At 41.1% G+C, this 14,627-nt stretch overlaps 1 protein-coding gene across 3 annotated transcripts in view; it reads left to right on the plus strand.

Moving 5' to 3' along the window:
- The first annotated feature begins 1,814 nt into the window (after positions 1-1,814).
- FYTTD1 (forty-two-three domain containing 1) overlaps positions 1,815-14,627 on the plus strand; it is a 38,845-nt gene continuing 26,032 nt past the window's right edge. Inside the window, exons 1-2 of one of the 3 annotated variants that reach the window (XM_047790192.1) lie at positions 1,816-2,008; positions 7,058-7,186. In XM_047790192.1, coding sequence (XP_047646148.1) covers positions 1,906-2,008; positions 7,058-7,186 — 232 coding nt within the window. In that variant the 5' untranslated portion in view covers positions 1,816-1,905. Of the gene's footprint in view, positions 2,009-7,057; positions 7,187-14,627 lie in introns of all 3 variants that reach the window. The other 2 variants (XM_047790200.1, XM_047790210.1) reach the window with 2 other exon arrangements.

A 14,627-nucleotide genomic window follows, 5' to 3' on the forward strand; every position in this document is an offset into this window, starting at 1 on the left:
AATCTGAAAGTCTGAAACAAAACAGCTAGGATTGCTTCATGAAACACTGGGGAGTACAACCTTTAGAGCTAAGGAGATTTGGTATGGAGCTTCAGTTTTGGGGAGATGACCAGGATAAAAGGGAATCTTTATAAACTGATATGGGGAGGATTTTATCCATTTGGGATTCTTATTACCTGTTCTAAACTGCTTATAGAACAAATAGTATCCAAACTCTAAATGCATTGATTTTCTTCCTTTTACAAAATTAAGAAAACCCAACATTCCTCCCTGTAGTTTGCTCCCACAAAGAAGTAGAGATTGCAGAAGTTATTTCTAGTGAGAGAAGGACAGCAAGGAGAAAAATGTCTTTTGCCTAAAAGATTTTAGATCTGTAAGGAATCTTAGAAATAATTAAGTATAACATATATTTAGTTTAACTACTTGCTTTGAAGATGAGTAGGAGGCCCAGACACTCTCCCAAGTTCACAAGGTGAATAGCTCAATTGAGTAAAAAGGTACCACTTAATAAAACCAAGGTCTCTCTTGTACATCTATACAATCCAGTTCCCTAGTTTTTAACAGTAGGGAGAGGGGTGGCAACTGCAGAGTGGAATAGTAGTAAAATCAAGCATATTGTGCTAAGAGCATACACGCTACTCTCCTTGACATGCTGAATATTGTTCTTGGGTCTTTTTGAGTCCAAACATTCCTCTCTCATTTAAGTGTCTTGTACCCCTTCAAAGGTGCCCCTTCCAGCTGATTCACGCTTCTCTTATGGTGTATTTGAGTCTTGGGGGAAAAATAAGTACAGCCTATTGTGGGTTTGAGATACTTTAGGTCACTGGTTCATTTCTACGCAAAAAGAAATTTTAGGAAGTGGAGAGGGGGAAGGTTGCAGAGATTCCTAAATGAACAGAATACTTGTCCCTGATTTTTTCCCAAGATGCAAATGTCTTAGATATTTAAGCTCCTCTGAGGATGATATAACCAAAATACGTCCACACAAGCGGGGTTACTTTAGAGGAGAAGGAGGTAAGAAGACAGGGAATATCATGTTTTGTCAATAGGAGGAAAAAGTTGTTATGCAGGAATTCATCAAATATTAAGAAATTTTCCTAAAGAGATGATTAGGGGGAAAAAAAGAATCTTCCTATCAATTCTCAACGCAAATGAATTAGAGAAAAACGCAGCCAAATAAACAGAAGTACTTACCCCTCTCCCAAAGGAAGGTGAGGTCTTATTAAGATAGCCAGTACCATGCAAATGTTTTGAGAGTGCCAGCTGAGAAGTGGTACAGATATGGGAAACGTTAGCATTTACTTTTATTAGTGTGGTGACGCAAGAATTATCAGTGCAGTCTTTGCTTTTGTGTCCAGACGTGGCGACTCCACAAGCTGCAGGTAGAAGAGCTGGCCAGGGAGAGGGGAACTAGAACGCAGTTCTGCCATCCACACTCGCAGGGTCTGTTTTGCCTCCGAGGCTGCATTGCAGTGGGTTGTGAACATTCGTGTGTACCAAAGCTTAGAGGGCATTTCCGTAGCAGGAAGGACTCGAAGGGCACAGAGGAACATGATCTCATTTAAGGCATGTGATTCTGAGGCGCTCAGGGTCCAACATAATTTGGGTAGCACGGCGAACTGCCGAAACAGCTGGCTGGCTAGTGGCCACCGCAGCGGCTGCAAGGTTTCCTCCCCTCCGGCAAGAGCCGCTAGGCGCGAGTCGCGTGGAAGGGGCCGCTCTCGCCCGCCGCTCATCTCTGTGGTTCCTCCCCCCGCCCTCGGCCGCTGGTGGGAGGGGAGGACGCCGGCGGCACGCGTGCGCACTCCCTCGGTGCAGCTAGTCTGCGTGCGTGCGTGAGTGGGAGGTGACAGGCCTCAGCCTCTGGCCTTCTCCGCTGACTGCTCCTACGCGACATCTCTAACCATGAACCGGTTTGGTACCCGGTTAATGGGGGCCGCGGCGACCCCGCCACCGCCGCCGAAAGCCCGGAGCAATGAAAACCTCGACAAAATTGATATGTCTTTGGGTGAGGAGCCGAGTCGGACCTTGTTGGAGCGGGGGGAGGTGTGGGTGGATCCAAGTACCGCGGTTGGTGGGGGAAGGGGCGGTTGGCCGCAGTTGTAGATCGAGTTTTCTTGCGGGTGGGCGGAACCAAGAGAGAGCTGATGGGGAACCCGGCGAGCGCTCGCTGGTGTCGGGGTCGAGCCTGAGGGCCTGGGGGTGGAGTGTCCCTTCGGCGGAGATGTGTCTGAAGGGGGCGGGGGGCGCTTCGGGCCCTGAGCTTGGGAACGTCGAGGGGGGCGGACCCTCTTCGCCCCGGCGGGGCGCTACCACTCGCGGGTGACCCCGGCTCTTTGTGAGGGAAACCGGCAGATTTCACCTCAGGCTTGTGCACTGTGGGCATTAGCGGGGGGGAGGGGGGTGGGCGAAGGCAGGGGTCCGACGGAGCCATTCTTTCTGAGGAAAGCTGCTCGAGAGCCCAGCTGGTTCGGTTAAATCCGTGCTTCCAGCGATGGGCTGGTTGGGCGTTTTCTGCGCCCGGGCCTACGGCCTGGCGCCAAATAGAAGCTTAAAGACGCCCCGAGATTTGGCCGTTTCTGACGGGCGCTTTGACGGAAAGGAACGATCGTTAGGAAGGCCTTCAGGTGGGGTATTAGGCAGTGCCTAGAAGAGCGCGTTCTCCCCAGCCAGGCCTCCAAGTTAGCACGTTAGCGCAGAACGAAACGAAAACCAGAGTTGGGGAAACCAGATAAAGCGTAGAATCTAGAAAAGTGGGGTGGTATGGTGGTGATTAGGTGAAAAGTAGGAAGACTGGCGATTCAATTAAAAATTTAGGCCTAACACTATTGAGGCATCGGTCTTCTGTGTTTGCTTACTTGGTTTTAAAGTAATTCCGTTTTTGTCGGAATTTAGGTTATGGATTTGATGTATTAGCTCTGCCTGCCCTTTCTGTGGCCTCCAGTTTGTCGGTTTGTCGGATATTTGAAAAGTACCCGGCTTTTCCGAGGGCGGTATTTTTCTTTTCTTTTTTTTTTGTGGTTTTTCTGCATACTTCTTGGTCAAAATTCAAGAACTCTTGGTTTCTATGATTGCCACAAGTTAGAACCCAATGTGTAAATCAAGCAAATCATCAGAAATCATAGGTTTGACCTTAAGTCTTGCCTATTCCTAAAGACCTCCGAAGAAATGAGAAATCTATTGAACTAAGGTCAAGAAAAAATATAATACGAGAAGTTCCCGTCGTGGCTCAGTGGTTAACGAACCCGACTAGCATCCACTAGGACGCGGGTTCGATTCCTGGCCTTGTTCAGTGGGTTAAGGATCCGGCCTTGCTTGAGCTGTGGTGTAGGATGGCGGCTACAGCTCCGATTTGACCCCTAGCCTGGGAACCTCCATATGCTGTACATGCGGCCCTAAAAAAAAGCAAAAGACAAATATGTGTGTGTGTGTGTGTGTGTGGTACAAATCTTTATTGAGTCCTTACTCCTTGTCAGGCAGTGGAATAAGCATTTTTTTTTGTCTTTTTTGTTGTTGTTGTTGTTGCTATTTCTCGGGCCGCTCCCGTGGCATATGGAGGTTCCCAGGCTAGGGGTCTAATCGGAGCTGCAGCCACCGGCCCACGCCAGAGCCACAGCAACGTGGGATCCGAGCCTCGTCTGCAACCTACACCACAGCTCACGGCAACGTCAGATCGTTAACCCACTGAGCAAGGGCAGGGACGGAACCCGCAACCTCATGGTTCCTAGTCGGATTCGTTAACCACTGCGCCACGACGGGAACTCCAGAATAAGCATTTTATATGTGTTGACTAAGTCCCATGATAACCCTATGAGGTATATACTCCTGATGAAAAAAAAAATCACATTCAGTTCAAATTCTGCCTCTGCCACTTAGTAGGAATGTAGTAGTCTTGGGCAAATTACTTCTCAGTGCCTCATCTCTAAAAAGGTGATGATAATAACAGTGCTAATCTACCTCCAAGGGTTGCTGTATTGAATGAGTCAATAGGCATGTATAAACTGCTCAGAACAGTACCTGGTACAAAATAAACACTATATTTACATACATACACTCTCTTCCCATTGTCGTTTTTCCCATTTTGTAAACCTGAGGCAAAGAGAAATTAAATAACTTGCCCAAAGTCATAAAACAAGTAAGTGCTGGAGTCAGGATTTCAATCTGGCTCTAGAGCACTGGGCTATAGATGAAGGAAGTGTTAAATATGTATTTCATAACTAATGCACTTCTTAACTTTCTTAAGTTTTTTCTTTTTTCCCCTAAGTTTTTTGTTTGGTGATTAGGATGTTCAAGTGAAAACTGAGGGATAATTCTTTTTGAAGTTAGAAATGAAGTTCAATGGATAGCTGAAATAGGGTTTGGTCTCTTTACTCCCTTATGAACTTATCAGCCTTCTGTCAGGTGTGTGCCCCCCCACCCCCACCCCCTCGCCTTTTTTTTTTTTTGGAGAATTCAGAGATAGGATGAAGAAATATCTATTTTAGACAATTATTATACTTTGTGAATATCTTATTTTATCAGGTCTGCATAGGTTTTAGAATATAATTTTTTTGTTTAAAATTGTGGCTCTATTAGATGTATATGAATGTTCGTATGGAATTATCTACCAGGATTATCTATAGCTGCCCTCATTGTGGCTCAGTTTCTTAATTTGAAAATGGGTATTATAGTTATTTCATAGGGTTGTGAGAATTGAGTAAATACATGTTTTCAGAACAATCCTGTTAGTAGTTACTGCTATAATCATTATCATGTATATATCCCTAGGTTTTTTTTTTTTTTTTTTGTCTTTTTGCCATTTCTTGGGCCGCTCCCGCGGCATATGGAGGTTCCCAGGCTAGGGGTCGAATCGGAGCTGTAGCCACCGGCCTACGCCAGAGCCACAGCAACTCGGGATCCGAGCCGCGTCTGCAACCTACACCACAGCTCACGGCAATGCCGGATCGTCAACCCACTGAGCAAGGGTAGGGACCGAACCCGCAACCTCATGGTTCCTAGTCGGATTCATTAACCACTGCGCCACGACGGAACTCCCTATCCCTAGTTTTTTATACAAGTAGCTCATAATGGATCTTTTTTCTTTTGATACCTACTCTATCTACTCCTTGATTAGGTAAAACCTTTTTTTTTCTTTTAAATTGCAAATCCTCTCTGTCATAGTAGCTCCATCTTTTTAAAAAGTTATTTTTATGGCCCCATCCATGGCACATAACCACCTGGAAGTACCCTGGGCCGGGGATTGAATCTGAGTGGCATCTGCGACCTTGCCACAGGTGCAGCAACACTGGATCCTTAATGAACTATGCCAGGGATCAAACTCTCAACCGTCGGTCAGGTTCTTAGCCCACTGTGCCACAGCAGGAAGTCCATAGTAGTTCCATTTAATTTGAGGATTTAGATAATAGAATGTTTAAATATGAAGCATAATTTTATATTTAATATGCTTTGCTACTTTTATTTTTCAGTTAAGTTTATACTCTCTGATGCTCTGTTTTTTTTTTCTTTTAATTTTTCTTTTTTCTTTTTTTTTTTGAGGGCCACACCCTTGGCATATGAAGGTTCTCAGGCCAGGGGTCTAATTGGAGCTACAGCTGCTGGCCTACGCCACAGCCATGGCAACACCAGATCTGAGCTGCGTTTGGGACCTACACCACAGCTCCTGGCAACGCTGGATCCTTAACCCACTGAGCGAGGCCAGGGATCGAACCTGCAACCTCATGGTTCCTAGTTGGTTTCATTTCTGCTGCACCATGACAGGAACTCTTGATGCTCTATTTTTTAAATTAACCTGGTTAGTCAAAATTATACTCTGCCTTTTTTTGTAGTGGTTCCCCAGCTCAAGTTCTTTTTTAGGGGGTACTCTCATGGCTCTGAGATTTCAGACTTCTGGAGTTCTGGTCGTGGCTCAGCATTAATGAACCCGATTAGTATCCATGAGGATGTGAGTTCAGTCCCCGCCCTCAGTGGGTTAAGGATCTGGCATTGCCATGAGCTGTGGTGTGGGTTACAGAGAGTCTCAGATCAGGAGTGGCTGTGGCATAGGCAAGGCAGCTGCAGCTCTAATTGGACCCTTAGCATGGGAACTTCATATGCTGCAGGTGCAGCCCTGAAAAAAAAGGTTTCAGACTTCTGATGAAGAATAAGAACACAGTTAAAGGAAAATAGTGTTTTATAAGTAGCGTCTTTCTATTCCCTTTCAGATCACTGAGAATTTAACATGTTCTTGCATCTACTTGTGAAATCTCTGTATTTTTGTAAAAAGCTTTTTGAATGTCTTTACCTTTTTTTAGTTGAAGGATTGGTCTCAAGAAAAATAATAAACTACGTTGAGGAGATTTAAATTACATAATGTGAATATTTGTGATTTAGAGTCTTAAAGATTACAGATGAGTGAGGTATTGTAGTAATATGTAAGAAAGGATTCCTGTAATAAAAGACTTGAGTGATTTATTTTTTGATTGCCAATGGTTTTTTGTTTTTTTGTCTTATTTAGGGCCACACCCTCGGCTTGTGGAGGTTCCCAGGTTATGACTAAATCAGAGCTGCAGCGGCTGGCCTATACCTACACCATAGCTCATGGCAATGCCAGATCCTTAACCCACTGAGCAAGGCCAGGGACCAAACCTGCATCCTCATGGATACTAGTCAGATTCGTTTCTGCTGAGCCATCACGGAACTCCTCCAGTGGTTTTATTGAAGGGTGGTTATTTTAAAAACTGGAGACTTCTTTAATTATGGAAAATAAGTATGAGTAATTGTTGTAAATAGGCTTTTGCTTATTTACACTTACCAGAGAAAGACATACTATGAATAATAGCAGTCTTAATTAGTGGATATGCTTTGGGCTGTTGCTTTAAACTTTTCCTATAAAAACTTTCCTTAGTACTCCAATTGTATTGACTGATTTAGAGCCTTTATGTTCTTAGTTTTATTATGCTCTCATGGAAGTGCTTTCAAAGTAGAAAAGAAATTAGGGACATAAGAAGTCTGTCAACTAGAAAATTAGACTGAGTAATTGATTCATTAAGTTAAAATCCTCACATTTCATCTGTCACAGATGATATCATCAAATTGAATCGAAAGGAAGGAAAGAAGCAGAATTTCCCGAGACTAAATAGGAGACTCCAGCAAAGTGGTACCCGACAATTTAGAATGAGAGTACGATGGGGGATCCAACAGAATTCTGGTAAGTTTTGCAAGTAAGCTTTAATAAAGAGCAGTTATTTGTGGGTTTGTAGTATGCTATCTTTGGTACATACTTAAAACATGGAGGAAATTTACCCTTTGTAATTTATATTTTTTCTTCTCTCAGGATTTCGTTTAACCTTAAAATCTGGTAAAAATTCAAGTTATATTAAACAAGTGATAATACGGTTTCTTAAAAACTTTAAGTCTTTTTTAGTAACGGTAGATAGTCTATATTATATTTAAGGCTGTAGATTTGTAAAGGATATTACATATTATGAAGTCTTAATCTCCTTCCCAGTTAGAATATTTCTTTAACAGTCTGATAGATGACTCTGTAACTCCAGCTTAAATATATTCAGTGGGAGTTCCCATCGTGGTGCAGTGGTTAATGAATCCGACTAGGAACCATGAGGTTGCGGGTTCGGTCCCTGCCCTTGCTCAGTGGGTTAACGATCTGGCGTTGCCGTGAGCTGCAGTGTAGGTTGCAGACGCGGCTCGGATCCCGAGTTGCTGTGGCTCTGGCGTAGGCCAGTGGCTACAGCTCCGATTAGACCCCCAGCCTGGGAACCTCCATATGCCTTGGGAGCAGCCCTACAAAAGGCAAAAAGACAAAAATAAATAAATAAATAAATAAATTCAGTGAAAGAGCATACCACCTCACAAGATAACTTATCCATTACTGGGGATAGCACTCTTTACTACAAAATTATTATTATTACTATTTTTTTTTGCTTCTTTATATGGGGGCTGCATTTGTTGCATATGGAAGTTCCCAGGCTAGGGGTTGAATTAGAGCTGCAGCTGCTGGCCTACACCACAGCTCACGGCAACGCTGGATCCTTAAGCCACTGAGTGGGGCAGTTATCCAACTCATATCGTCATGAATACTAGTTGGGTTTGTAACCTACTGAGCCACGATAGGAACTCCCCCAAATTCCCTTAATATGAATTAAATCAGGAGTTCCCATCGTGGCGCAGTGGTTAACGAATCCAACTAGGAACCATGAGGTTGCGGGTTCGGTCCCTGCCCTTGCTCAGTGGGTTAACGATCCGGCGTTGCCAGGAGCTGTGGTGTAGGTTGCAGACACGGCTCGGATCCCACGTTGCTGTGGCTCTGGCGTAGGCCGGTGGCTGCAGCTCCGATTAGACCCCTAGCCTGGGAACTTCCATATGCCATGGGAGCGGCCCAAGAAATAGCAAAAAGACAAAAAAAATGTATATGAATTAAATCATGCCTTCCTGATAATTGTACAGAGTTACAGGAAGCAAACTCCCTTTTCTATGTGAAAACCTTTTAAATATGTGGAGACTACTGTTCTGCATGGAAAATGACTTATAGATTATTTATCATGTTATCCAGGACCTTTAGGATTTGTTATATCCTCTAAAGGTGACACTGAATTAAATGCTTTAGATGTAATCTAATGATCTTGGACTCTACATAGAGTTATTTTTGCTTTTTTTTTTTTTTAAAGGGCCACATCTGTGGCATATGAAAATTCTCAGGCTAGGGGTCAAATCTGAGCTATAGCTGCCAGCCTGTGCCACAGCCACAGCAATGCCAGATCTGAGCCTTGTTGTGACCTACGCCACAGTTCACGGCAATGCTGGAACCCTTAACCCACTGATTAAGGCCAGGGATCAGACCCTCATCCTCATGGATACTAGTCAGATTCATTTCCACTGAGCCACAATGGGAACTCCCTAGAGTTATTTTTGGTAAGCTAGAAGCTTATTTATTTATAACATCTAGTTCCAAAATGGACTTATGGAGTAACTGAACGCTATTAATTAGATATGACTCATTAATTTTTTTAGTAGTTACATCATCATTTTAGAATAAATATTTGTTCAGATTTTTAAAACTTCTAGATCTTTTTTACGCATATGGAAAAATGTTTGAAAAACTAATTCCTAAGTTGATTTTTATCCTATATGTTAAAATACAAAAAATAATCTCCAGTGAGTTGAACATAATTAATTCTGTTTAATAGTTAATACGCCAACATATTGTCAACACGTCTGTTACTAAGATTAGACCCTAATAATTGTTCACTAATAATTTCATAGCTGAACCCAAGTGAGGTATCTACCTATAGAAAATTAATTCCAGTGATTTATATAAAAGTTTCTTATAAATGCTACTCAGTGTAACATATTTTATATATGACTGTTCTAAAATAATATTAGAGTTCATAGAAGCCAGAAGTATGTTTATTTTTATTAATTGTATGTTAAATACCTGATAAATGTTCTGAATGGACCCAGTTGTCAGGGTATGTAAAGATGGACTTTTTTATTTCAAGCAATTTCTGGTAACAGAGATAAAGTATAAAGCAGAGTTGAGAAATGTCATATAAGAGAAATATCAGTTGTACTGTAGGATTTTAGATAGGGATTTTTGTGCTAAAAAAATTGGTGATTATTTAATGGATAAGGTGAAATAGGATCTGGTTCACGAAGGATCAGAAAAACTTTGCTTTTACAGGGGTTATAATCTGAGCCTTGAGCTAAATGATACCTAGGGACAGCTTAGGATCTCCTAAGATTGAATTTGAGCTTGTATGATCTCCACTTACATATGACAGGGCCTAAAATAGAACAGCTGCTGCTGTCATTGAATGTTCAAAGAGATATGTGATTGTCTTAAGCTCTGATTGGTTAGGGAAAGTTCAGATTTCTGCATTGTAATGTCAGTGAGTATGTTAGCTGGAGGTAGAGAACAAATAACACAGAGAGCCCTTAGCAAATTATTTATTTATTTATTTATTTATTTATTTATTTATTTATTTATTTTTGTCTTTTTGCCTTTTCTAGGGCCACTCCCACAGCATATGGAGGTTCCCAGGCTAGGGTTCTAATGGGAGCTACAGCTGCTGGCCTATACCACAGCCACAGCAATGCGGGATCCGAGCTGCGTCTGTGACCTACAGCACAGCTCATGGCAATGCCAGATCCTTAACCCACTGAGTAAAGGCCAGGGATCAAACCCGCAACCTCATGGTTCCTAGTCGGATTTGTTAACCACCGAGCCACATCGGGAACTCCTGCAAATAATTTATTTTTGATGGCTGAACAAGTAAGTGAATAAAATCTTCCTAGTTCTGTGCCTAAAATATAATTTAGTCACTCAATAAATATTTGTATGAATGAATGTCCTTCAGAAGTGGAATACTATACATCAGCAGTTTTCAAAGTGTTGTCCAGAGACTAAAGGGGTCCATTAGGTCAAAATTATTTTTATAATAATGCTAAGGCATTAATTGTGTTTTCAGTCTTTTTTTTCCTGATTATTTTAAATTTTTTTTCTTTATTTTATTATTTTATATGATTTTTGTTTTTCCATTATAGCTGGTTTACAGTGTTCTGTCAGTTCTCTACTGTACAGCTGGTGACCCAGTTACATAACTTGTATACATTCTTTTTTCTCGCATTATCGTGCTCCATCATAAGTGACTAGATACAGTTCCCAATTCTATACAGCAGGATCTCATTGCTTATCGATTCCTAAGGCAATAGCTTGCATCTGTTAACCCCAAATTCCCAGTCTATCACTCCCTCTCCCTTCCCCTTGGCAACCACAAGTCTGTTCTCCATGTCCATGATTGTCTTATGTTTTCTGTCTGTTCTCTCATGAATATGCAGTGGACTTATCCAAAGTGTACATGGTAAAATAATTAAGCAGATTAGATGCAGAAGCAGAAATGAGAATCTAACTATCTCCTATTAAGCCAGACACTAAAGAGATTTACAAAAATGCAAAACAGTGCTACTCTTCCTAATAAATATTCTTGTTTGTTTAGGAAAATAATAGTTATTTTTCATTGAAAAATTTTTGCTGTACATATAGTGAGTTTATTACTGTTTTAATAAAATAAGTTTTTAAATGTCTTAGTTTTCACTTTCAGTATGGTAAGTATCAGTAAACATAAACCCACAGAAACAAAAACTCTTTGGGGTCCTTAGTAATTTTTAAGAATGTAAAGAGGTCCTGAGACCAAAAAGTTTTAAGAATGGTTATTTCTTGGAGTTCCCTTCATGGCTCAGTGGTTAGCAAACCGTACTAGGATCCATAAGAATGTGGGTTTGATCCCTGGCCTTGCTCAGTGGGTTAAGGACCTGGCATTGCCGTAAGCGGTGGTGTAGGTCTCAGAGGAGGCTTGGATCCCAAGTTGCTGTGGCTGTGGCATAGGCCACATTTGACTCCTAGCCTCCATGTGCGGCCTAAAAAGCAAAAAACAAAACCAAAAAAACCCCCCAAAAAAACAAGGTGGTATTTCTTTTAGAGGTAGAAGATACAGGGGAATATTTGTAAATGGCTTTGGAAAGGAGCCAGTTACATGATTGCATACACTCTGTGATATAATATTTCCCAGAAAATCCCTCAAATCTTCATGTAAGTGATTAGACTACGGAAATTATTGAGACAAGTGGATGTGTGTATAAAAAAATTCATGAAGGGATTGGGCTAAGGATTCAAAGCAAAGATGAAAATTCTTGTGTCCAGTTTTAGTTCTCAACCTTGGTTGTGACTATGGAGCTTTATAAATCAGACAGATGCTCTGGCAGCACTCCACTGCTACTGAACCAGAGTCTGCAGAAATAGGGCCTAGGATATTTTTTTTCAAGCTCTGTATGGGGTTCTGATATATGGCCTGTGTTACACTGATGCTGTAGTGGTGCTGAAATGTGCAAGGATCTTCAGAGAAGTAGTAGTTGAAGTAATGAGAATGAAGTTACTCTGGAAAGACAGAAGAGAACTTACTAAAGGGGTTAAATCGATGATAACTGAGAAAGACCATTGCATGAAGTGTAATAATGAAACCATTAATTTTACCAAATAAAACCATTGTTAAAACTGAGATAGGGCCTGGTCAAGTTTGTTCAAAGGTAGAAAAGGAGGGGGGAGGAACGAATGATCTAGATTTGCTAGAAGGTAGAGAAGAAGCTACTGAAAAGATGGTAGAAAGGATAATAAGTATGGGAACAATGATTATAACAGAGATAAAAGGCACCCAGGAATAGAATTCTATCCCATGCTTTTCTCCTTTTAATTACTTTTATTCTTGTTAATGAGGTTTTTTCATGAATCTTTTTCATTTAAGCTTAAAACTTTGGTATGGTAGTGAATTTCTCCTCTCTTTAAACTTTCTCTTTGCTCTACTAATTCATTAATTCTTTTGGAGTACTTTCAAATATCTTTGTTCTTCTCCCAGTACCTTATCATGTTATGTTTGAGTGTTATGATAGCATCTGAAATGGCCTTAACTGCCTTCTCCTATTCAGGGTAAAATATACTTCTAGACTGAAATAACCTGATCATGAGTTCTGTGACAACCCCCTCCCCCATTTCTTGTGAAAGGTAGTCTTTATCCCTATTTAAAGCCCTCTGATTTGTGCTCACTACATCCATTCATTTCTTACCTTTTTCCTAGATTGTCTCTCAATATGGTGTGGTTGCCCTTGTCTTTGTACTTGTTACTTTATGTCTCTCCCTATTCACTTCTTGCCTGTTTTGTGAAACCTAGTTCAGAGCCTGCTTTTTCTGCAATAGTTGTTTTTTTCTCTTTGGAAATATACCATAGATTGTTTTCTGCCTTTTGTTATTCTCTAGTTTATGTATGTAAGTTTAGAAAAGTGTTAATTTTTCGAGCTACACAAGCTTGCACTTAGATCATGGCTCTGCCATTTTCTTTTTACTGCCACACCTGTGGCATATGCATGTTCCCAGGCCAGGAGTTGAATTGGAGCTACAGCTGTAGGCCTGTACCACAGCCACAGCAGCACGTGATCTGAGCTGCTTATGTGACCTACACTGCAGCTTGCAGCAACTCCAGATCCTTAACCCACTGAATGAGACCAGGGATTGAACCTACATCCTCACAGACACCATATCAGGTTTTTAACTCGATGAGCCACAATGGGAACTCTGGCTCTGCCATTTTCTAACTGTGATGTCTGAGTAGTCACTGTTCTTTGCCTCACTTTGCTCATTTGCAAAACTAAAGTGTAAGCATCAACTTTATTAAGTTCTGTTCATTAACTGCCTAGCACAGTTAATGGTAGCTGCTTCATTATTTAATACAAATAAAAAGAGCAAGTACTTGTAGATTTAATTTGAACATACAGGCTTCCTCAACATGCTTAATCCTCATTTGGTTGCAATTCTAGAAGGAAATCACATATAGAGTAGCAAAAATTTGATTTTAATATTTAAAAAATTGTATCTTTATTGGTTTTTTGCTGATCATAAAAGTAATAAAATCAGTAACTTTAGTGCTGAGGCATAGCACCCAAGAAAGGAACAAATCTGCAAGAACTTCAAACCATACTCAGTTGCCATGCTGGTGGAATTCACAGGGAAGTGATCTGTAGGGTGATGCAGCTTAAATTCACTGGAGGATGAGCAGGGCCAGAATTAAGAGTGATGCCTTAGGACTAGACCAAGATAGATACCTAGGGCCTAAAATTTAAGGCATCACTCACTCTCAGATTTTGTGCCCTAGGTGTCTCTCTTGCTTCACAATAGTCTCAGCTTGTGGGGGAGGGATAATGAGTGCCACTGGGTGTCCTATGTCACAGGAACAAGCCTTGAGGTGCACATTGGAACTTGGAAGAAAAGCTCCTTCTTCTTCTAGAGTCCCTCCAGCGCCCCCTGCTGACAAAGCTTATCGTCATGCCAGCTGGCAAGATATGTTCCAGTAACAGGAGTGAGGCAGTAAAGAGTGAATTGAGAGCTGAAAGGCAATAAATTGGTAAATGGTTCAACCATGATAACATTATGGTTTTCCAACTGTCTTGTTGAATTCTGGTCTCAAAATAGGTACTGTACAAAAGCATTCTGGAATTAGATATATTTGAGAGTGACAGATTATTTATGACTTGAGACTCATCACAAACAATAGTCCTCAAATGCTACAGTACACTATTTTAACTTCATTTAGTTTGACTATGAAGCAGGTTGGAAGACCTGTTACTGTATTGCAGGTATAGTATTCTATAGGATACCATTCTAAGGATAGCCTTCTCCCTCCCACCTCTGAATTAGAATTAAGATAAGACTGCCCAATATCAGTTGTTACTTAGTATAGTTCTCTGGAATTTTTGGCCATTGCATTAAAAAGTAAAAGAAATTGAGGTGTAATTATCGGGAGGGAGAAGGCAATATCATTTGTGGGTGATAACGGTTGTCACTCAGAAATCTCAAGAAAATAATTTGAAAGACTGTTAGAACTAGTATGAATTCAGTGAGATGGCTGATAAAAAGGTGTTAATCAGAATACCTTTGATTATAGCTTTTAATTATAGCTTTCTATAATCATAAGAATGACAGTATGAAAATTATTAATAGATAAGGGATCTTTTTTTGTGATCGGCAACAAACGTGTAGAAATACCTAGTAATAAGCTTTGATGAGAAATGTGCAGGACCTATGGGAG

This window comes from Phacochoerus africanus, chromosome 1 (assembly GCF_016906955.1).
Source record: "Phacochoerus africanus isolate WHEZ1 chromosome 1, ROS_Pafr_v1, whole genome shotgun sequence".
NCBI lineage: Eukaryota > Metazoa > Chordata > Mammalia > Artiodactyla > Suidae > Phacochoerus > Phacochoerus africanus.